Source organism: Halichoeres trimaculatus, unplaced genomic scaffold, assembly GCF_033239565.1.
Source record: "Halichoeres trimaculatus isolate MK-OKI-2021-1 unplaced genomic scaffold, fHalTri1.1 fHalTri1_scaffold_13, whole genome shotgun sequence".
NCBI lineage: Eukaryota > Metazoa > Chordata > Actinopteri > Labriformes > Labridae > Halichoeres > Halichoeres trimaculatus.
This window is the reverse complement of record NW_027437191.1, coordinates 17621285-17646441: the sequence shown is the minus strand read 5'-3', so window position 1 is coordinate 17646441 and position 25157 is coordinate 17621285. Positions and strand designations below refer to the sequence as shown.

General features: G+C 40.3%; 1 protein-coding gene across 1 annotated transcript in view; it reads right to left on the bottom strand.

Moving 5' to 3' along the window:
- The window catches only part of nbas (NBAS subunit of NRZ tethering complex), a 221581-nt gene that overhangs the window by 126281 nt on the left and 70143 nt on the right, over positions 1–25157 (bottom strand). Inside the window, exons 27-35 of the mRNA XM_074685126.1 lie at positions 22087–22149; positions 18718–18840; positions 18532–18634; positions 18270–18347; positions 17981–18135; positions 10496–10608; positions 7216–7329; positions 3441–3554; positions 74–231 (exon numbers count right to left, since the gene is read on the bottom strand). Of these exons, the coding sequence (XP_074541227.1) occupies positions 74–231; positions 3441–3554; positions 7216–7329; positions 10496–10608; positions 17981–18135; positions 18270–18347; positions 18532–18634; positions 18718–18840; positions 22087–22149 (1021 nt within the window). The remainder of the gene's footprint in view (positions 1–73; positions 232–3440; positions 3555–7215; positions 7330–10495; positions 10609–17980; positions 18136–18269; positions 18348–18531; positions 18635–18717; positions 18841–22086; positions 22150–25157) is intronic.

Below are 25157 nucleotides of genomic sequence, written 5' to 3'. Positions count from 1 at the left end.
ACACAAAAAAAGATGCTGCACTTATTTGGAAAAGGAAAAATCTCACAAATGGTGTCAAACTATGAGGGCTGACCTGAGTCTGCAGGTCACTTGAGGCAGCCAGGAGGCTGTGGATGCTGTCAGGGGGACAGTGGGTGAGGGAGTATGCAAGGAGCTCCTGCCGGGCCTCCAGTTCTGTATAGCCTTCACACTGACCGAGTAGACTGCACACCTCCCACGCCTGACTGTATCCTGGAGGCAGAACAGAAAGACAGGAGCACATAGGGAGGGTAAAGTTAGGCCAAGAGAAGGGGAATGAAGAAAAAAAGATGATACTATTGGAAACTGAAGTGACGATGACCTCTAAAGTCGCCTCATTAATGAGAGGTTGATTGGATGAGTTTTTCACATAATTAAAAACAGCCCAAAATTCAAAATTCACCATCAGTGTTTTGCCTGCAGTTCATTTGATGAGTAAAAACGGATACCCTTTTTGAAAAAAACCTTAGTCTATTTTTTAGACTCCATCCACATCTGGTGGAGATGATACAGAACATGAAGTCGAGCTGTCACAGAAACAGCCTTTCTTACACTGAACAATCTGATATATCAAGCAATATAGCCAGTTCCATTTCTATCAGCGTCTGTCATCTCTGCTTATCTAACCTAAATCATATTACATAGAAGATTCAGAGTACTGAATAAATAAACAAACATAGTGGATTATACCGAGTATGTGCAGAGCAAAAAAGTAGAGGACACAATCCGAAAAAAGGGATATAACAGTATGGTGTAACCTTCCAAGCTTCTGAGACATTAATACATATTTAACTCTAAAACAAGTTTCCCCTTGAAAAAGTATCACACTGGTGCATTGTAATAACTGTGCCACATTTGTTCCAACTTTATCACAGTCACAAAGCAACACGCTGCCATCCTGACTTCATTCTTACAAATAGATTCAATTATTCCCTCTGCGTTCACAGACAGAGAACAGGAGTGCTTATCTGATTACACCTTCTATTTCTCACCCACACCTTTTTCACTTCCACACCATCTGCTCTTCCTCAGCACGCTGGGAAGACAGTGAAATGCAATTCACTATATATATTTTTTTTTGATGTAACACAAAAAGGGTCAGGCAAAATACCATGACCACAATGACCACTTTTAAGCCCAATTAGTAGAGTCAGTGGGATCGTTCTCCTTACAAGGCGCATAAGCTGTCTGTCTTCTCTTTGCCTGTGAAAGTTTTTAATTAGGAGTGTGCCAATGGGGGCTGACATACTTTGGAGCCAGCCTCAAGTGGCCATTAGAGAAACTGCAATTTTTTACACCTCTGCACCAAGCAACAACACTCTGGTCCAAAAATATGAAGCCTGTGTGGAAGCGCAAAAAACTGCAGTTCTTTGAGAGTCAGGTTGAGGCTGGCTGCAAATACACCCGAAAACAAAATACATTATGGATACTGTGTGGCTCATTGATGGTGAATAATTTGTTGGGCAAGAGCTTCAACAGCACACAGTAGCATTTCAATGCTACAAAAAAGACACTGTTACACCATTATGTTGATCACAAGAAGAGCAAAGAAGCCTTGTGCATATTTCAAAGACATCTGGGGCCATTGTCAAAGAGATTTTGAAAAGTGATCCAAACTTTTAAACCAGATTTCACATGTAAGTGTGCTTGAGTGTTAAACAGTCACATAGACATGAAAGAGGCTGTGAGGAGTTTGAAAGTGATCTTGAAAAAGGTTCCCTTCAAGATATGTGCCTGATCATAATCCACACTTTAAAATGAGATTGTCAGCGCCAATATTGCTGGTTACAGGTTATTTTAAATTGCTACTCCTTAGCTTCCAGCTCGGGTTGACCAGGACCGGATTGATTTACGGCACGTCTAGGTCTCTGTGACAACACCACGCCAGCTGACGAAGTTTAGTAGTGAGAGGAGATAAAACACAGAGATCTGTGTTTTTCTCTGCTAACAACAATTTCTGTGATTAATTTTGTAGTAATGGTGGACACTGAAGCCTAACTGTTAGACAGAAAAAGGGCAGAAGAGCAGAAGAAAGCTAAACTGGATAGTGATACAGCTAGCTCAGGTTGTATCACTCTATAACACCGGAGCTAAGCTGTTTGTGATAATATTCATTCCAACCCACAGTCAGCAGTTATTCTGCAGTGTTCTGTTCAAACTTGAGTCTATCAATACAATGAAGAGTGAGGTTACGTTAGCCCTGCTTGGGGACTGATGACTGGCAGGACATAGCTAACCAGGATTTACTAACGTTCCACATTACGGACATGTCTTATAGCACTGGACAGCCAGCAGTGCTTAATATAAACGGCTACTAAACGACTTACAAACTGACAGTGTTTACTTGTTGTCACAGTAGCCTACAGATACGTGACAGCACCAGGCCGCCAGTTCGCTAACATATAGCTGGCTGCTATAACATCAGCTTGATGTCATGTTTCAAACTGTAGTTCTACGTAACTGTACTGATCAGTCCCTTACCACAGCGCGTTGTGTCTAGTTAAAAGTTGTCTTGAACAAAGAAAATTTGTTTAGATCCAATCTCAATTTAATTCTAAAACAAACACATGCCTCGCTAAAAGTAACGACAGTATGCAGAGACTCTGGGCCACAAGGTGGCAAGGGAGTGCAATTAAAACAGATCCTCCTCATAGCATCTTTAACATTTTTTAATCACTTTCGGAACAATATGACTTATATGACGAATAATTCAATAATAGTGCTTCACAGCCACCAAAAATTAAAGTTAGAGGAAGATAGTAGGACCTGATTGAAACTGCAAGTATGAAAAGCTGCTCCATTCACCACTGTTCACAAATCTTACAGTCATTCAGTCTCTATTATCAAGCAACTGTGTTCATCTTTCTTCTCTTTGTCTTTCAGATATGATCCAAAGATCTTCCTTTACGAGGTCTCTAAACCCTCTTACTAGCATCCTGCATCCCATAAAGCACTGTGCATGATTGTGTATGAAAATTCAAATGTGTTGAAATTTACATGGACAGGATTCAATTTCCTCCTGGGGCAACAGTCTGAAGAAATAGCATCACAGTAATCATTTCCAGTCATTTCCATTTTCTCAAAATCATGAGAAAACAATGTGTTTTCTGACACGTTGATGTCTCCGCTGTATTTTTGCCAGATGAAATCTAACTCCGAGTACTGGGAATGGTTGTTGAGAGTGGAACAAAATGCACATTTTATATAATCAACACTTTCCTACATGAACTCAGTGTAACTTTGTTATCATAATTTGCCTCGATTGAGACTCGAGTGAGGTTGGAAGATAAGGAGAGTTGTTTGGGAACATTCCCTTTATGTTTGTCTTTTACTAAGCCAAATGAGGGAAAGGCAAGCGGCCAGCTTGGGAAGTTTGATATCAGCTTTTGAACAGTTTTCTGAGCAATCTGACAGCAACATACCTGCAGCCATGAGGTCCTGACAGTGGATGTAGGAGGCCTTGAAGTCCAGACACTGGAGAGCTTGCTCGGCCAGCAGGATCAGCACTTGGCCTTTTCGTGTGGCCTTGTCATCTCCTAAACACACAGTCACTCACAATTATAAGACACATTTTATAAAGGAAAGATGCACTGCACCAACACTGATATGTGACTCAGAGTTGGAGTAAAGGGATGTCTAAATGCATTAGCTGCACCACAGACAGAGCGTAGGAATACTTATTAACTTTGTCTACAGCAAATGAAGTTATTGCTGCCTTTGTAGATCTCAAAGAACGAGTATGAAATGACAATAAAAGCCCTCCCACTGTAAAGAAATATATCAGAGTTTAGTAGCATAGTTTTAGCTTGACTGGTACAGCTGCAACTCTGGACAAGCTTTGATCTCAGACAGTGATCGATTAACAAAATCGAGATGGACAGAAGAGCAAGAGAATCAAAGGCAGTAATAGAACTTCAGAAAAAAAAACAATCAGGGAGGAAGATCAAAGAATAAAAAAATGTGCTTTGGTTTGTGTGTGAGCGTGTATGTGTGTGTGTTTGTGTGCAAGTGACTGATAGAAGTGTTGTGTTTACTACAAGGAGGTGTTGGTCAAATATTTTCTGGGTGGCTGGTTAAAGGGTGTCTTCAAAAGCTGTCAAGACCTGAATACAGAGTGGTGAGTGTGAATGTATGTGTGTTTGTGTGTGTGTGTGTGTGTGTGTGTGTGTGTGTGTGTGTGTGTGTGTGTGTGTGTGTGTGTGTGTGTGTGTGTGTGTGTGTGTGTGTGTGTGTGTGTGTGTGTGTGTGTGTGTGTGTGTCAGTTCACACTAAGCTGTTAAGGGGGACATTCTCTGGCATTTATTTCAAGACACGCTTCGGGAATTGGATCGAAGTTTACCTGTTGTTGACAGACCAATCAAAGAGTTTGGATCAGAGGTGACAAATGTCAAAAAAAAAAAAAAAAAAAAGGCTAATAAGCCCCAATTTCACCTTGAATTCTTTATTTTTTTTTACTGAATGTTCATGTCCTATATAGCTTTCTTATTTGGAATATCATAATTATTGAATCTCTTTGGCAGACACACCTTTTTCTCTGACCTCTACCACATAAACTGAATGACTAACACAGCAGAGACAGGCACCAAACCCTTAGGGTTTTTTCACTGGCGTGCTGGTGATACCTGCATTAAATATTCACCAAGGAGCCCCAGAGCTACGTGCCCTTCAAAAGACTCCCCCCCTGCATTTATTTATTTAAAAATTTGTTTATTCCTCTTCTCATCTCCCTCTGCCTTCCCTTTTTCCCCCACAGAGCTGCGCAGAGAGGGCTGCCCGCTGACTGAATGTGAGCAGCTAAGACACAGAAAAGCCACCAGGCCAGTTGGCAGCTTCTTTCGACTGGCGACAGGACTCAGGAAGAGGACAGAAGAAGGGACAAGTGAGGAGATGGGGAGGGACAGAAAACAGCTGAGTCTAGCACATATTGGTTTAAGGAAAGATACAAAAAATACTCAAAATCGATGTCCTTTTAAAGGACAAGAAGCAATAGGATGACATTTTAAACTCTAGCACGTCAGTTTTATGAAGGGATGTCTGATGTCAACACAGGAGGTGCTAAAAGTCCCAATATAAAATATCTAAAGGTATAATTTAACTATGTAAACTAAAGCTAAGAAAACAAAGTTCCCTAGAAACAGTTTATTTTACTTGTTCACACAAAATTACACCTTAACACTAAGCTTGAGCTTGCTTAAGGGTAGGGTTGAGTAATATTTCAGTTAACAAACCTCAAAACAGAAACTTCACTATGGACTAAACAGAGGACAGACAGTTTACGGCTGGGTGTTTTAAACTGAGTAAAGTTTGTTAAAAAATGGCAGTCTTATAGCAAAAATGTGGATTCATGTTGTTTCTGTATATACCAGTAGAGTATACATGACCCTGTGCGATTGTGTAAAATGTTGATTTTAGGGCTGGGACTTTAACACGTTAATTACAATGCATTAAGACAGAAAAAAATGATTTTAAAAAATTAACAAATTTCAACACAGTATATTTGTTTATATTATATAGATTACAAGGATTTTTTCTCAGTGCATGAGTTTCTTGCATACCAGTCACAGAGATGCCCATGGTGATACGTCCTTACATGGAAAGTGCCATAGTCACACCAGACTGACAACAAACATTTTGGGTGAGACAGTTTCTTGGAGAATTGAAAATTTAACTCAAAAACAATTGAATGGAAAGGAAGTGTCTAAAGGCATTGTTGGTATTGGTCAATACTTGCATGAGATCGATAGCTAAGTTTCAGTTTCTCTTCTCTATTCCCCTTCCCTCCCACCTGCTCTACTGCAAGTGTTATGGTTAGGATGGCACAAAAGAGGCAGTTTGGTGCTGTTCTGCAGCAGCTGACCAAAATACTGAAGAGTCAGTTTTTGTAGAAAACAAATAAGCTCAAGTGTAAACACCACAAATTTCTACAAAAATCTAAAATCATCCCAAACAAAAGAACTCAAAAGCTGAGCTTCAAAACAAATGGAGGGAGAAGGAGACCCTCAAAGTACAACCAGACCCCAGGCTGAGTCTTTTTAACATGGCCAACAGTACCCAGGGAGCTGAATTATAGAAGTGAAAGTAACATTTACGCATCTCCAGCTTTAATCACTCAAAGAGTAATTAGTCATCATATTTGCAATTTTAACAATCTGATTAAGTAAAAACACTACTTGAACTTTGTAGTTGAGCCTTGTAAACAGTGCCCGCTTATACTGCAGTAATGTCTTAAATTGCACCTTACATTTAAAAATTATGTTCAATTGAAAATAAACAAAATGTTCTTTGTTTTTTTATTTTTTACCCATATGTATATGTCTATAAATTGATTCAGTCATCCACCGAAATCGATTTGAAAACATAAAAGCTACTTTCATGTCAACTATTGATATGCCATAAAAATTACAGTATTCATGATTAATTAATTACAAAGCCTTTAATTGATTAGATTTTTTTTTCATTGAGTCCCACCATTAGTTTTATTGTTTCACTTGTACTGAAATTACTTACTAGTAATTGCTCATTATATTCAAACACACAAGGGGTGCTCTATTGCTTTCACACGAAATTTACCATTTCATCTTTCCCTGTGTGAGAGCACAGTGTTGGCTAATCAAAATTTCTGACATGCCAGAAATTCACCAGACTGGTCATGAGCAGCTGACTGGGACCAATCAGCCCTCGTGCCCCGTCCACAGCACAGCCAAAGACACGCGATGAAGCTGGCATCTGTCCCAACTTCAGTCATCCAGCTCAAAATTCACAGACAGAAACCGCCTCATTTCACAGGATGTAAGACCAGCCTTAATCACAGAGGCTGATGCAGAAATGTGGCTTCATGGCTACGCAAGAAATGTGCTCAAGGTTTTCTGTCAATGGAGTGAAATTTTCTCTCCTCTTTAGAGTGTGTGTGGCTAAGTAACATGGCTTGTGAAGATGGTTTCCCCCTCCCGTGTGTGAGAAACATCAGTGCATTTGATAGAAATACCCACGCACACTAGTCTCCGTTCCCCATGTGGGTGGTGCGTTCTCGCTTCATCTCATGAGCTTTGTCATGAAATTGCCAGCAGGGGAGAGTCTCGTTCATTGAATGTTCAATGAATAATACATGCAATAAAACTCAAAAGAAAAGAAACAGATGATGCAACGAGGTCAGTGTGTCAGACAGAACATCTCGTGCGTGTGTGCGTCTGTGGGTACCTGCCACTCTGAGGAGCGAGGCCAGCCGCAGCAGAGTTGTGGACTGCTTATAGGCCGTGGAGCTGTGGGCGATGCATTCCTCTATGAGCGACAGACGGTTTGATCGCAGACGCACTGGGAGGGAGGGAAATGAGGAGAAGTGTCAGACATGCTTTCATCATTGTTATTCGGGTACAGGTAAGGTAAAACTGGAGCCTCACAGTATTCTGAATAACATACGTTTTTTTATTATTACATATCAAAACAGACTTATCCCAAAATCAAGATTTTCTCATGAAGAAACTTTAAAGAAACACAAACTAGGTCTAAACCTTTTTTTTCTTTCAATGTAAAAAAAAAGTTGAAACTTGATTTCAATAAAGTGGAAAGTATTGTTTTTTACCAGTAAAAATTATCTTGGGTTCAGCAACTGGGTGTATTGCATTTGTGAAATATTTAAAATCTGACCTCCAGCCCATTATTTTTATTACATTAACATACATCAGTCAGTCACAATGATCAGGGGAAATGAGTAACATTGATGATGTCTTTAAAATAGCATCTGTCAGTGTGGGGATATGTATGGTAGCAAGTGAAGATTTTGTGCTGAAAGCAGAAAAAACAGACAAGCCCACTGACTGTTTGATGTTTTGGGTCGTTTTTTTAACCAGATTCAGGGCCCCATTAGCCTTCTCCAATATTGATGATTGGGGGATGGGTATATCATAAATAAATATGTCATCAACAACTATATTTATATATATATATATATATATATATATATATATATATATATATATATATATATATATATATATATATATATATATATTTGTTAATTTATTTAAACGTAAATTCTACCCTTCGTTCCTTTTCAAGAAAATGATCTGTGACCCTGTCGTACCAACCAGGTGTTTTTTACAGGGATTTTACCAGTGTTCTCTCAAGCTTGTCGTTTTTAAGAGAGGCAAACTCGCTGGGGATAATTGCTGGGGAGGGTTATACTTCAGGATCACTGACTGGCTCATTTCACTGTCGATCAAAAAGGGATTCGGCCTCAGACAGATCATCAAATCATCATGCAGAAGCCCAGCGTCCAGGTCAGCCCACTGCCTCATAAACCCCTAGAGACGCTGAGCGTCCGATGAGCGGGACAAAGCCCAGTGTTTATCCTATGACCGTCCAGTTTTCACAGTGGAACAACCCACTCTATGCTTCCCTGCTGAAGTCAGAAGACGCTCAGTGTCCGACTGTGTTAAAGCGCTGAGACGCTGCAGGGATGAATGAGAAGGAGGTCGAGCCAGTTACCTGTGATAGGTAGCTGATTCTGAACAAAAGATGAAGGAATTCTAGCGCATATTTTGTCAATGAAATGTAAACACAGCAGAACATATCACCACTTTTTGGGGACATTTTAGGGGAAGCTGAGCTTCCCTTGTAGTCTTAGAGCAATCGCCACTGTTTCATATCTAATATCTGCAGGTGGACTGCCAAAATTATTTGCCTTTCATGCATATTCTTGCTTATCTTTTTAAAGTCACTTTTGATAACTTGAGCTGATATGAGATCTTATGTCTATGATTTTGTACCCACTAACTGTCCTCTGGAGTCATTTATTGTTTGATTGAAGGATTGTCATGTTAAAAATAAGACTAAACTATGGAGTCCATGTTTCCTAATGTCTAGATTGTGATTAATACTGATTTGTTGGTTATTATGTAATGGCTGATTGGTGTTCAACACAATCAGACATTAGTTAAGTTAGGATATGAGACTCCATGGTCGTTGTCTGGCACCAATACATCAGAAAGTTCAGCGTATTTGCTATTCACAGGACTGTATGACTTTTTGAGAGGTTTCAAACTTCACAGTTTGAGTTGAAGACAGAAACTCTCCAGAAACTATCTTCCATATTTTTCTAAACTTTCACCGGAGAAGCTGAGAAATAACATGTTTAGTGCCTCAACAAGCCTCTGTACTTTCTCTGCACCCTGCTGAGGATCTTTATGGCTTGGCATAACTTAGGGCAAGGCCTTGAGGGAATTCTGGGTAGGGTGATGTGTTGGAAGCTTCGCCTTAGGCTCTGTGGGAGGGCTGCAGGAGACAGCCCGAGATGGATTACGTATGCTTGAATTCTTTCAAACTTTGTGCATGTTTATCTCAAGAGTGCGCAAAGTTACAGAGCTAGGGCTTTTATATTTGTTCCAAAGAAAAGTATTCTGTCTTTCTAGTGTGGACTGTATCTGGGTCTTCTGAGAGTGCAAAAATTACGATGAAGGCACTTCAGGTAAGGCCAAGGAGAAAGTCTACGCTAGGGCTCTGGAAATAGAAATCTGACTATAATCAAAGAGGAAAAATAAAGCCACAAATAAAAAAAGAGATAACTGAAGAGCACTTCCTTTTCTTAAATTCTCTCTTTCCCCTGTCTTTCTTTTACTCAGTTTGAATACTTTCTAAGTTTTCAAATGTCCTCGCTTTACTCCAGGTGAGAATAAGTTGGCAGAGGAAAGATGATGTGAGTAGACAGCAGGGAGTGAGGAGAAGGGCGAGTGGGAGTAAAGGGCCAAAGAAGGAGTGGAGAAAAAAGATAAACTCTAGGATAAGTGATGCAAAGAGAGAAAAGGTTGGCTCTCTCTGTCACAGCGGTTTTGTGCTGGCAGCTCAGTTTGATGAGGGCAAAAGGGGGAAGAAAGCAGAGGCCTGTGAGGCAAACAACACCTTGGTTCAGAGGTGAGGCGATGTGGGGCCAAGGCTGGTTCATTCTGGCTCCACAGTCTCCTTAAAAAGGAGAGAGCCATGCCTTGGAAAACTGCTGGGTTGGGGTACCATGTGAAGCCAGAGCAGAGTGAGAGAAAGAGTGTGGAGGTGAATACTGATGGGTCAGGTTTACAGATGGATCAGACGTGTAAAAAGAAGCTGGCGTGTGTGGTTGTGTTTGTGTGTGTGTAAAGGAGCAAACAACCAGAGACCTAACACTTCAATCCTAATTAGGCCATCAGACAGATGTTGTTTGCTCAACAGTTGAACCATAAATAACACTATATATAAATAAAGTGTTATAAGGAGGTGACATATGGAGGGATGAAGGGACTGACAGCAGGGAGGGGGACATGTTGGATGGTGCATGGGGAAGGGAGGTGACAGACAGTGTATGTGCAGCTTCTGCATGACTGAGTTAAAAGAAGAAGACTTGAATGGAGACTCCTTTTGTTGTTTGGGCAACAAATTCAGACTCAAATTTTAAAACCCTTTTAGTTATTTGAGCAGCTTTTGTTCACTGGAAAGAGAAATCTCACAGTACCTTGCAGGGGAAGGATATTGACGCTGAAGTCTGCCAGTTGGCCAAGAGCACTAATGAGGTCCAGCTCATCCTGGATAGCTGGAGGACAGTCTGTGATCAGTTGGAGACACGCCCTGATGGAGACAACAGCCAGTTAAGAGCATAAACTTAACAATGTAACACATGTTGTTCATACTTTAAGAAACATGACAAGTGTTTTTTTCCTCATACTGAGACTTTACAATACTTAGCAAGACTGTTGGTCAATCGTGGTAAAAACCAAACTGGCCAACAACTCAAGACATCAAACTAATGGTAGACCAAAGGCTCAGTTTTTGTGTGGTTTTAAGAAAATAGGGTAAACTTAGTTCATTTGTTAGATGCATAATTAATGAGTTAAAGGTTTGTGCCCTTCAGGAGGAACCAGCTTGGAGTTTCCCATTTCTTGCTATCCAGGATCAGGTACTATAGACGCGTTTCCACCAAGCAGACCAGTTCAGTTCGTCTCGGTACAGCGCACTTTTTGCAGTGTTTCCACCGACTCATCCTGGGACAGATCCCTAAAAACCGAGACGAGCCAACCTACTTTTTTGGGACCCTTTCATGTGGGTGCCAGACTGAACCGATCCGCTCTCGGAAGGTGGAGCAACACACAGCAGACCGCTGATTGGTCTAAAGGAATCATCACTTACCCCAACAGCGGCTGCATTTCTCCTGGCGGCACACAGACTTCTCTGAAACAAAGCTTGATTGCACTTTGTCACATAGAGCTACATGATAATCACAGAGAGGACGAAATGCTGCATGTCTTCCATCCGTGCTCTTTGTTTACTGTGTTGCGTTTTTCTTCTTTGTTTGATTTAATAGCGGGGTAAGCTGCTACGGCGTCGTGCTATTGTTTACCAGCTGCGGCTTCCGGCATCCGGCTTACACACCACCTACCATGAGAGGGCACAGTTTGCTGTGAAAACGCAAACGGGATCAGGTTTAACTGTACCAAACCGTCCCAAACCGTACTGAACCGACCCAAACTGCTTGGTGGAAACGCAGCTTATCTTAGTTTTTTGCTGGTTTTTCAAAGTAACATTGGATTGGATCACCCTGATCCAGATACACAGTTCTAAGGATTACCATATCCAGATTACCAGAGCTCTAAATCAGACAATGTATTGGAAGTGGACTACCAGCTCTGTTAAGAACAACAGGTAGAGGAGCCAACATGGGGTCACTTTAAGTTTTTGTTTGTTTTGAGACAAAACACAAAAATAACATCAATATCCACTTCTTTCCACTTTCTTTTACAAATCCTCACCTGAGCCACCACATTAACAAACGCATCATGGACACTCTGGAAACCTCTTAAATAACAAAGGCTAAATGTCTAATAGTTAAAAAAATAAAGGATGCACAGGAAAAAACATAATAATGCATCATACATGCGTGTATTCACCTGCACAACATCGCTACAAGACACAGTGTTCCTCTCTTACCCCTTTTCCACCAAGCTGGTTCCAGGGCTGGCTCGAAGCCAGAGCCAGACTTAGCACCAGTTCTTTGGTTTTCTACAGACTAAGTACCGGTTGCTGGCTTTCAAAACCGATGCTTGGCAAGCACCAACTCTTTGCTGGGCCAGCAGAAAGAACCACGTTATGTGGGGGGCTACGGGTTTACATCAGGGGGTGGGATTAGTGACCAACCAAAGGAGAGTAAAAACCCGGAAGTGTGCCATTTTTAAAAAGACGAGTTTGGGGTAAGCGAAACAACAGAAGAAGAAGATAAGTTAATTAGCCGGCACCCATTTGTGGAAAAGCGAATGGTTCTTAACCGGTTGGCACTTGAACCAACTGCGAACTGGCTCTAGCACCAGCCCTGGTACCAGCTTGGTGGAAAAGGGGTGTGTGTGAGATGAAGCTTATGATGAACCTGGGCCTAAAGAACCAGACCAACCTCAAGCTTCAAGCTTGAAAAAGGTCGATGACCAAAACGTTGCATTAAATTCTTTATCCTGGGAATTAGCCAGTTTGTGCAGAAATTTTTTCTTTCGTTACTTTGGATGTAAATGTCTCTGTCCGATGTACCTGCCAATGAAGTAGATAGTAGTAGTAGTAGTGCAAAGATCGTTACTATTCCTACTTTATCTACTTAATTACTGTAACCATTACACCAGTAAAATATAAATTAAAGTATATACACTAAATGATTTTAATGAATTATTTGACCAATTCTGAAGTTTTACAACATTTTTTTCTTGACAACCATCTTGAAATCTTACCCCTGTTAGGAATAAGATAATCCTGTTTTTTGGGGGGGATCAAAGTCATCAAAATCCCACAAAGAAGTTTTGAAAAACACAAAATGAAGGTTTGATCCAGACTGAAACTGGGATTGGATTACATGATCTAATCAGCTTTAAAAATCCTTCTTTTCCTTTTGAACAACCCGTTTTCAATAACTGATCTGATCTGATAACCATAATCCGATCAGATTACCTTTGAACAACTGGCCCAAGGTGATTACTTTGGCTTCCAAGAAAGATGTATTGATCTTTGAATTAATTAATTATTCTTTTAAAAATAGAAGGGTAAGAATTAAAAGCCACATACAGAGACTAAAGTCCTCGCCACAACTGTCGCTAGTTAAAGTCTTGGTCCATTTGCTGCGTGTCTTCCCCCACAGTCTAATCCCCACATATCCTGTCATTCCTTAACTGTCCAATCAAAAAAGGCAAAAATGCCCAAAAATATGACTCTTAAAAAAAGCACAAGCAGTGACTGACTTAGTTAATACTTGAAGAAACGACTGTCCTGACATTCAGAGTGAGAATGACTTTTAGAGCTTTTACTTTTTTGCCTCACAGTTTGAAAGTTACATGCAAAGTTACAAAAGTGAATCAGAAGCTGCAAAGTTTGAACATCACGATGAGAAACATGAGACCACCCAAACGGATTTATTTACAAAGTCTCGACTAATTTGACAGATCTACAACAGGGGAGTTTTCTCTTGCAGCACAATCCACACTCATTAGCCTTAATAGGATTATGTAGCACATCACTTAGCATATGTAATAGCACACTCAAAGTGCGAGTGTGTGTGTGTTTCAGATATGAGTGCACTTTGTAATTCTCCTGTTTTTATCACACCATGATACAGAAAAGCTAAATACAGCATGAGGAAAAAAATGATTGATTTATTCTAGAATAAATAAATCCCACATAAAACAACACCCCAGAGAGGAGCTCTGATGATGGGTTGTGTTCAGCCAAGACAAGGAGACTTGTCCTTGGGGTGTGTACTCAATGAAAAACACACTCTGACCAAGAGTTTTCTTTACCCCTCACAGTTTGTGAACAAAGATAAGGAACAGAAGAGGAGCCTGAAACAACCTGCGCAATACAAGCAATTCAAAACACACAACTTTATTTGGTATTATTAGCAGATGAAAGAACACACACTCTCGCTCATCACACAGCCTCCCACTCTCTGAGTATGGCTGCTGTTCCTGCCAGGAACAAGAGGTTTGTCCTGGCAAATAAGAGCGGAGGAACGAAGAGGGCTGTGGACGACCAGAGACAGAGAGAGAGAGAGGGCATGTTGATTACGTACTTGTGCTGTGAAGAGTGTGCAGGCGTGTGTGTGTGTATACTGTATCAGAAAAGATGCTGGCAAAACTTTTAATTCTAGTCACAATGAGCACTGCAGCATGCACTCAATGTTTTTACTTTTTTACTATTAACACAAACCCAGAGGGGCACACAGGTAAGCACGGGTAGTGGTTTTCGACAGAACACCGTGACCTTGTACCACTTGTAACCAAAGAAGCAAATTAAGCAGAAATCTAACAATGCCATTATTACCTCCGCTAAAAAGGTTATGTTTTGGGAGAGTTTGTTCGTCTCTGAACGAAATTAAAAAAACTAACAAACTGGTCTTGATGAAATTTTCAGGAAATGTTCAAAATGGGATAAGGAAGAAGTGTTTAAATTTTGGAGATGATCTGGATCACTGTCTGCATCCAGGATTTTTTTCAAAGGATTCTTTATCATTGTGAGATAGGGCTGGTTTCACAATATGTGTAAATAACCTCCTGATAAATGGTCAGATCGCTTTGCAAAACAATACAAGACAAGGTCACAATAATTTCTGACAGATGTAAAAGTAGGATCCAGATCTTGGCAATAATCTGGATGCTAAGATACATCTGCTGAAAGGGAGTATAACATTAAAGTCGTACTAAAGAGTTGCGTGACAATCATCATACGCTTGGAGGAGGTCTGTGCTCTCTGAGACCTTTTCTAGTTCTCTGCTTTCCCCCCTTTTTCTACATTCCTGTGTTACTCTGCTCTAATCTCACAAGGCCACACACAATAAGTTCTCTGAAACACGTGAGCGACAACTGAACACAAAATTATCTGGGCTCACTTCCAAATGCTACACCATTTTTTTTATGAACAGCAGTTTTTGCAATATGTGTGTTGTCCTCTTTCTTCTCACCAAAAAAAAACATTTTGACTGATTTTATATCTGTTTGGATTGTAGAATCGTATTGTGTAGAACTGGAAGGAAGATATTGGCTCTGACTGTGAGTTTAACAACACAGATAAAAAGTTAGAAACTCCAGGAGAAAAGTATTGATGCGATCACATTCACCTTGAATTTGAGAAAATTGAGCTTTACCGTGTGTTACAAAGATGTGATACAAAATATGACAAACTTGGTAAGCTGCACTGTGCGGCGTGAAGGTCAGACAACCTATGGATCAATGGAAATGAAAGGACTACACAGACCTTCCACTTCTAATTTGTATCTTGTATCTGAGCCACAGCAAAATAACTGGAAAAAGCACCCAACTACATTTTAAGAATTTAAGCCTTTGAGTTACAAATACTGAGTTTATATAAAAGCAGAAAACATATCCTTGCATTGTATTGTAAAAAGTGAAACCAAAAGTCTGCACAGTAGGGATTGGCGCTTCATACAGTACCCAGGCGCTAACACTGAGGTCATTAGACACACTATCATGTAAAAATATTGGTCAGTGCAGCGTTAAATTGAGATATGATGAGAGATGAGAGATCTCTTCTGTCTGTGTCTGTCCTGATTGATCTCGTGGGATCTAGCAGTCTGAGGGGATTCCCTTGATTTTCATGCAGAGGAATACCTTCTGTCCTTGTGTAAACCCAGTGTTCCCAACCTCACCCTTTTCAGGACACAGGCAGGAGTCTCTGTGTACTTGTTCTGGTACATGTGTCATTGGTACTCAGTACAGAGGATAAAATGTGTGTCTGTGGAGCAGTTATTTTAATCATGGGGACACAGGAAATTGATTAATTTCAGGACGAATGCTTGGAAACGGCCTTCTGTCTCATATCTCAAATTCACATGCAGCAAACACACACACAGCAGGGCTGGTACAATTGATGATGTTGTCCGAGTGTTTGGAGGGGGGCGTCTACATTAGTTACTATAAATGAGTGACGACCCAATTACTGCCCCACTTCTCCATAAGGAACAGACGGGGAGGTTAGGCACCCGGCGGCCCCCCTCTGAGATCTATAACTAGCAACAGACATTCTTGCAAATGCTTAGCATAAAACTTAGAGCAGACTTCATGTTACATTACAAAGGAGATAAAATATAAGCAACTACTAATGTGTTTTTATGTCAGTCTCAAAAAATGTATATCCATTCGTAAAAAAAGATAATGTCAGGAAAACAGTAAAAAGAAATCATCTCAGACTGCAGACAAGTTCTTAAGCTTGGAAATATTTGCACTTTACTTTTCATACCTGTGTGCCAAGCTTAAATCCTACACAGAAATGTAGAATCTGTAGTAGTGGATTTTAGGGTATGAAGCAGCTTGGTTTTTGTTTTTAGCACATTTTTAGTACAAGTAGTATTGACCTATCAACAGGCATTGGTGTTTGCAGAAAAAAAGTCAGCATGGAGAGCAGGGATGGGTACCTTTCAAACAATACGGTACTGATGACTAGTACCTGGACATCAGTACCAGTGCTCAACGGTAGCGGTTTTTGGTACTTTTATGTGTGTTTATGTGGTAATAGAAATTAATTTTCCTAATAATAAAATCTCAAAGTTTTTTTTTTTTTATTTAAAGAGACTACGAGGAGGATCCATTTTAATTGGACTCCCTTGCCACCTTCCGTCCTGAAGTCTCTGCACACTGTCGTAAATTACTTTTAGCAAGGTGTGTGTGTTTGTTTTGGAATTAAATAGAGATTTTTTTTTGTTCACAACAACTTTTTACTGGACACAACACGCTGAGGTAAGGTATTTATCAGTACAGTTAGCTATACGGTTTGAAACGTGACATCAAGCAAACGTTGTAGCAGCTGGCTACATGTTAGCCTGGTGCTCCAACGTATCTGTAGGCTAACGTGACAACAAGTTAACACTGTCAGTTTGTTTGTAGTTTAGTAGCTGTTTATATTTAGCGCAGCTGGTAGCCCGGTGCTCTGAGACATGTCTGTAATGTGTAACATTAGTAAATCCTGGTTAGCTATGTCCTGCTAGTCATCTACCAAGCAGAGCTGACGTAACCTCACTCTTTATTTTATTGATAGACTCTCATGTTTGAACAGACCACTGCAGAATAACTGATGACTGTGGGTTGGAGTCAACATTATCACAAATAGTTTAGCCCCTGTGTTAAAGAGTGATACAGCATGTGCTAAAGGCTAATTAGCCTTTAGCACGGGCTGTATCACTCTCCCATTTAGCTTTCTTCTGCTCTTCTGTCCTTTTTCTGTCTGACAGTGAAAATCACCTACTACATTCCACAGTCCTAATATCTCAGCTCCTGTTGACAGTAACCTGAAGTTTTATTCAACCCTTTAAGCAGAATGCATGAGTTGAAAATGCAGCAAAAAATATCAAAGTTGTACTGAGGGACATACTAGATAGATGCTAAGCTAATTAAGCAATCAGCTTTCAGAATTCCGGAATATCTGGCATGCATCAGAAATTATAACCTCAATTCATCTCCTCTCAACGACGGACCAGACAAAGCCTGATTTTTACAAATGTACATTATGATGTTGGGAAATTGAAAACCTGTTGTGTGGAAGTAAATTGTAAGGAAATTGTTTCCTTTTTTAATTTTTACTGCCAAAGTAAATCAGAGAGAAGTCTCTGTAACTTGATGTTTACAGTGAAAGTGAGACTACCAAGAAACAGATGAAAGGCTCCATTTTGGGAAACGTCATGAAAAGAAGGTAACACATTTAGGTTTGCAGACAAACTATATCTCAAGAAGTGAGTTTCATCTTACTTTTGATAAATCATGGTCCCTTTTCAAAGTGCTTTATATCTTAACTAGCCCTTTAACTAAAATAAAACAGATGCAGGTGAAGCAGTTAGTCCTGGTCCCTGCAGTGTTTGCATTTTTTTCTCTACTCTCAGAAGAGCAAAAAGACCCAAAAGTAACCACTGATGAAAGAGACAAATGTTAAAGACTATTTCATAATGTCACATCATTTTCCTCCTCACCTGGCCAGGCCCATGCAGGGGTCCGTCAGTGTTGTGGATGAGTTGAAGTACTCTCTGGCAGCAGCCAGCACCAACTCCACGCTGTTATCATAGGCCACCTTCACAGCGTAACCTTTACCCCGGAAAGACAAGCTGACAGGAACATCCTGGTTTTCCTAGTAAACAAAAACATGAAATCTAGTGAGTGATGAGGCTTTTAAATTCAGAAGGGGTGGTTAAAAAAGTGTGAAGACCCTGATGGACGTAGTAGAACACTGTAAAGGAAAGAGAGGAGTCAGAGTTTGTTCACCTTGGAGAAGTGCATGAGCTGCCCTGCCAGGCGCACGTTCTCCACCCGGCTGGAGCACAGCAGAGACTCGACAAAGACCTGCAGCAGTCAGAGAGGAGAGGGCACATAATTCAAGGGATGATATAGTCAAATGGAACAAAGGTTTTAGATTTGTCATATGGTACAGCCTTGAGCTCTGAATGGAAGAAGGTGGATTCTCACTATATATGGGATGGGATTTTGTGATATAACTGGGCTCATCTGTGTGGGGGTGGTGCAGTACCTGGTGGCATGTCTGCGCTTTCAGACAGGTGTAGACATTCTGCTGCATGTCCAGCAGATCCTGCAACAAGCCTCTCCACACTGTCTCACTCACTGGAGGATTTCTGCACACATGTACGTAAAACTTCAACACGGAATCAAAAAAATATATTTGTGCTTGATTTTTACAACTCCTTTGAGCCCATACTTGCGGCCAGTGTGGCGGCATAGTTTCACCATCAGTTGATGGGCTTCCTCTTCGCTGTTCTGGCTGTTTTTCACAAATGAGATGGGTTTTTGAAGGCCGTGTTTTTCCAAAATCTCCACCACACTGTTGAATATAAACAGAGATGATCCTTTTTCTGCCAGCAAAAGTGTCATACAATGGGCAGCTACAAATATAATCACACAATCTTACACAAACTGAGGAAAATGGCAGGAAAGAAACGGTTTCAAGTGAACCAAAATCAAAAGATTTTCTCTGTAAAAGCAGAGGTATCATATTAGGAAATGCCAAGGAAAATGAAGAAATAGGGATAAAATAAACCTGCAAAGAATCTAAGAGAGGGCAGATGAGAAGATAGAAAATGTGTACACTCCAAGCTGTATTATTTTGGCAGCAGAAAGTAATTTGCAAGCCACAGTGCAGATGGAGAGAGTGTCAAGCTAGACTGCAGAGCAACATGATAAACTGCATGCCAACGAGACAGCAACTCTTTGCAAGCGTGTGTTTGTGGGTGTCTGGGAGCACAAGGATGCTGGCAGTCTCATATGACCGAGGCAGAGGGAGTGTGCACTTGCATGTGTGTGCATGTGTGTGTATGTGTGTGTGTTGCGTTGCTGTGGGATTAGCGTGACAACCCCCCAGTCTCAACAGGGTCGTGCTGCTACAGATGTTTGCCCTCCGCTGCAACTCATTACCATAGTAAACAGGTGCCTCAGCGTGAGTGTGTGTGTGTGCATGTGTGTATATGTGTGTGTGTGTGTGTTTGGATGTAAGCAAGATTTGCCTTTTACAACTATAGTGTACGTGTATGTGTGTGTGTGTGTGTGTGTGTGTGTGTGTGTGTGTGTTAGTGTGTGTGTGTTAGTGTGTGTGTGTTTGTGATGGGAGTGTCTGCATGTTCCGTGTGCACATATTAATGTGCCAGATAGTGGTAGTGGCAGTAGCTGAAAACAGCTTTTATTCTGGAGGCGCTCTGAGAGTAGACACTTTGCATCTACCGCCTGATTCATCTGAGTAAAAGTGCCTGTGAGTGAGTGTGTGTGTGCGTGGTGCGTGTGTGTGTGTAATCGTGTATGAGCATTAGTGTGTGTGCAAGTGAGTCACAATGCTTCAGCAAAAAATACACATGAACATACATTTCAGAGGCTCCCTGGGTGTGTCTGTGTATGTTTGTATGTGGCTTTGTTTGAGTATGTTTGAATAATGTCTGTAAAGGGCAATGCCAAACTTTTCCCTATAACTGCTTCCTCCTCATCATCATTATTATAATTATTATCTTAGTCCACCTCTGCTTCATGATGTGGTTTAGCAGCTGTACTGCAGAGAACAGGACAGACCTCCAACAGGTGGTGAGGGCAGCTGAGTGGGTCATTGAAACTGGGGATTGACCAATTGTCAGCCACCGATATTCTGTATTTTAGGGCATATCTGCATCGGCCGATAAGAAATTGATTACTTCCACCAAGGAGGTTATGTTTTGGGAGAGTTTGTCTGTTTGTTTGTTTGTTTGTCTCAAAACTCAAAAAGTAACAAACAGATCTTGATAAAACCTTCAGGAAATGTTCAAAATGGGATAAGGAAGAGGTGATTACATTTTTGAGGTGATCTGGATCACCGTCTGGATCCAGGATTTTTTTAAAGGATTCTTTATCATTGCCAGATTGGGACGTTTTCACCATATGTGTATATAATCCCACGAAAAATTGTCAAATTGCTTTGCAAAACAATACAAGACAGGTCACAATAATTTCTGACAGATGTAAAAGTATGATCCAGATCCTGGAAATATTCTGGATACTAAATCTGGAACATGAAACATGTACTGAGTCACCATAATTTTCAACACTGTCAGGTAACAAATTATCATACAAACCTGCAACTAACGCCAAATTGTAGCAGACAGTCTGCTGAAAGGGAGTATAACATTAAAGTAGGACTAAAGTTCTGCATGACAATCACAATATGCTTGGTGGAAGTCTGTGCTCCCTGAGTGCTTTTCTGGTTGAAAACTGTGTTATTTTGGCTCTGATGCAGCTGCGCCTCTCAGTCTGCAGTTGCTACTTTCTTTAGCATTGTCCCATGCATGGTACCACCTGATAGGTTACACACAGAAAACTTACTGTAGAAAATCTTCAGGATATCATTATTTTTAAGCTTTTAATGATCTTAATAAGACATTCTGCTGAGCCTGGGAGCTGTTTAATAAACATATGCTTAAAGGCATTTAAACAAAGTTAAGTGTTGGAGCTTGTACTATTCAAAATTTTGACACCAATTTTTTCATTTTTACTGCAAATGAATATCGGCTCCAAATATCGGTCATTGGCCTCCTTGACTACTAATAACCATTGTCAGTTTCAGTCCTGAAAAAACACATCCGTCTATTTCTCATTCCGACTTCAGTACCTCCCCACCTCAGTGATATTTACATTGGCAGACAAAACGAAAGCCAGGCGCTCATCACAGACCCTGGTGACAAACTGTTCCCCCCCTCCCCTACAAAAAGAGATACAGGACATTTAAATCTCAAACAGACTGAGGAACAGCTTCTTCCTCCAGGCTGTTAAAACAGTCCTTCCTCCCACTCAGATAAAAATCCCCAAAACCTTGTTTTTGAAATAGCCATCTTCAAGTGCAATATATGATCTATGATTGCAACATTCTTCAAACTTTTTTTAACTTGTTTAGTTCAACATGTCTTACTCTGTAGAAAGCGTTATTTCATATACCGGTAGTGGTATTTTTATCTATTCTATTCAAGCTCCTCCTGCCCCCTCCCTTATGCTCTGTCCTTTTTCCACATCACTTGTGATCCCGAGTTCACCCAGAGTAGAGAGACAGGTATAAGAGAGAGACAGGCAGGTAGGTGGTTTTAACCTGTAACAGAGAAAAAGCCTAAGGCTGTTTGAATACCAGGGGATACACAGCGGTCCTTTGATATCAATTGTGTGTGTTTGCGTGAGTGTGTTGACTGCACATCCATGTCTCCTCTGGTTTTTGGTGTTTTCCATCAGGCCCACATAATAGGGAGAGCAAAGAAATAAGAAACACTACAAAGTGAACATCACGCAGCGCTGCAGCACTTATCAGCAAACTGATGGGCTGCTAACAGGTACAGCAGAGATAAACGGACAAAGGGCCGAGTGAATACATTTTTTTTCTTCATCCAAAAGTCAACGGCCTAAAACTTTTGGAGGCAAAGAGCAACAAATTCCCCCAGCCTGAAGCTGGCTTTTTATTTTTTGTGAACTTGGTTCTAATCTGCACGCCCCACTGAACAGAATGGACAGGAGAAGACTAAGGAGGGAAGTGGACTGACAGCTGAGAGATGGTGTGAGTGTGCTGACGTACCTGAGATGTTTCTCAAGTTTATCCACCTGATCATGGAGGGATGAGGTGATGTCCGTGTCTGGTCTGTGAGATTATAAAACATACAAAAAACATCATGTTAGTTTATATTCAAGACAGAAAAAGTGCTTCGAGCTAGAAAATAAAAAAAAATCATTTATCATCGGACAATGTTTTTAAGTATTTTCATGCGTGTGTGGACACAGTGGACTGAATGTGTTGGTGTGTATGTGACCAACCACTGTGAGGTTGCACTGATTCCCCACTAAAAATAAAACCCCATGATGCCTTGCCTTGAGGCAATGGATTCTGGGTCAGGCTGGCCTGTTCCCTCACAAGAGAACTGACCCTGATGAAACAACCTTCTGTGTGTGCGAATGCGTGTGCATCAGCTTTGGTTCCAAACACACCATCTCTCCGTTTTCTCACCCTATCAATCCATTTCTCCTTTCTCTTCATCTCTGACAGTCTCTGCTGCTCCGCCTCCTGCTCTTACTTCTTTTAATATCCTTTTCTCCCCCATTCTGTCTCCCCCTCCCTCATTCTATAATCCCCAGCCCATTTCCACATTTTCCACCCTCTAAGGGTGAACGCACATTACATTCTTCCGAGCAGATTTAGACCTAATTAAGCTGTCTCAGAAAAAAATCAGAAAATTGGGTTGAAACTATTAAGTCATGGGTTTCTCCTCTAGCTTGCAAATCTGTAATATTCTACACTGGGATGGCAATTTTGGAGCTTAGTAAGCCAGGAAAATCACTCCTGGGAGACATGTGAAGTTGAAGGCCTTGCAGCTTTGCTAATCCAAACACTGCAGAAAGAAGGCCTGGCTGGGAACGTGAACTGCTTCTGAGAGAAACATGCACAAGCATTACATACACTCAAATATTTATACAGGAAGATCCTTCTTCGAGCAGTCACAACCTCCATTTCTAAACTGCAGTATCACACGACAAGAAGAATGTTTTGAGCCTTCTGCAACCTGTTCGACAATGACTTAAGACACATATCTTGGAGTCTCCCGTCCTGCGTTACTGCCACGAATGAGTCTGTAAATGTTCTCAGTGAGATAAATTACACTCCTCTGCTTGAATTGAATCAGATCACCTCATTTACGGCATTTTCACCTCTATTTCCTCTCCCGCATTTTTCAACTAGAAGCTCTTCATCTTTCAATACATGAAGCAGAACAGGACTGGTACCGGACTCACGCCTTCGCTGAATAGCGCCTGGGTTTTTTCTTGCAGGCGATTGCAGCCCCATTAAAATCAGTGTTTCAAAGAGACTATTATTTTTGTAGGCAGGAGGATGAGGATAAAAACTGATGAGGGGAAAATCTGTGGATAATCCAGAGTACTGGGCTATCATTTTAAAAAATGACTCCTTAAAGTTGAATAAAATCAGAACAGTTATATTCAATACTTGATTCTGATTGGTCATTACAAAGCAACAGTACTCCTGGACTGCCTATCATCATATCAGTAAACAAGATGGTTTCACATCAGAGGGCAAAACAAGAAACGAAAAATTCAGGAAAGAAAAAGAAGTTAAAGCTACAAAATCTAAAATCTGAAAAATTTAAGATAGTGCATAAAAAACACATTGTGGTGTGGGAAACATCAGTTTTTAAGGGCTGGTAAACAGGGAAGAAAATATCAGGCACTAACAGTAACTATACAGAAAAAATGATCTGGTGTGGCACTGACCCTTTCAAACCTGTTCCATTGTTAACTTCACCAAAACAAAAATTGCTTTAAATATGAGTCATAAAGGTTTAGTTAGGTTGTTTTCTGAGGGCAATACAGCGAATAGTTACTGGCTCTGACTTTGTGTTTTGAACTATAGAATGGAACTTAATTTGTTATTGCAACAGGTACAACTAAATTGCATTGTAAACAAAATTGGTGAAATAATTATAATATAATAATGAAAACTATAATAATAAAAAAATAATAATAATAATAATGAAAATGAAAATTGGAGGCTATTATCAACACATCAACATCTACAACAGTAGAATAAGTTCCAAATCAATGTTTTGTGCAAAATTATCTATTTATTAATTCATGTCTGCATCGCGATGCATTGGAAAAATGATTATTTTTAATAGCCCTGGTGTTTACCACTACTGCCCTAAATCAACAGTGTATAGTTGACTACCAAAACCCTTTTTTTTGTTTGTGTTATGGTTGATCCACTAGGATTGCCAAGCTCTTTGATCAGAGTTTTAAAAACTTGCAATGCTGTGTCCATGTATAGTATGGAAAACAGCCTACTTTCCCTCACAATCACAAGGATGTGTTTAGGTATAAACACTGTACCTTTTAATTTTATGTGAATCCGTACCAAGTACTTTTGACAGAATTAGCTGTTGTATAAAAAGGCTGAAAAAATTACAAATTTGTGGTCGACAAAATTAAGTTATCAACTTGTTTCTGAATAGCATAATGTTGTTATTGTTAATTTTTGAAAAATGTCTGGCCTCCCTCTGTAAACAACAAAGAGTCTGAGTTAGAGCACTTCATGGTTTCCTTGTTTGCTGATTTTTGGGTTGCTGCCTTTACTAAAAGGATTATAAATTTTGTGAATTTTGTTAAGTTGGCTTCCAAAATGTTTGCTTTACATCAGCTTGAACCATACACAAAATTTGAACCCCAAACAGCAAGATGGGTGTGGATAGGAAATGTAGACTGTCATTACATTTAAATTCTATCGAGAAAAACCAGCAGAATATAAGTGAAAAAGCTTTTAACCAGGCGCTACGGTGCAGGAAGGGAAAAAAATACAAATTCACAGCTAATTAGCTCTAAGCTGCAAAATGAAGCATTAATTTCTCGCAAAAGACTTGTTCAATTCAGTACAACAATACCATAATGTCTTGTTTTAGTGCAGTTTTCCTCTTCTATGAGCATATGCAAGCTATGTGAGACAGTTGAAAAGGGCAAAAGACACCATTGTTGAAAAGTGTGGCTGTTATATCGCAGTTAAGTGTCGAGGTAAAAAAGGAACTCTCCCAACAGTACTGGTTCAATTTTCCAATTAAAGTGCACACAGGATCGGTAATCCATCTGATA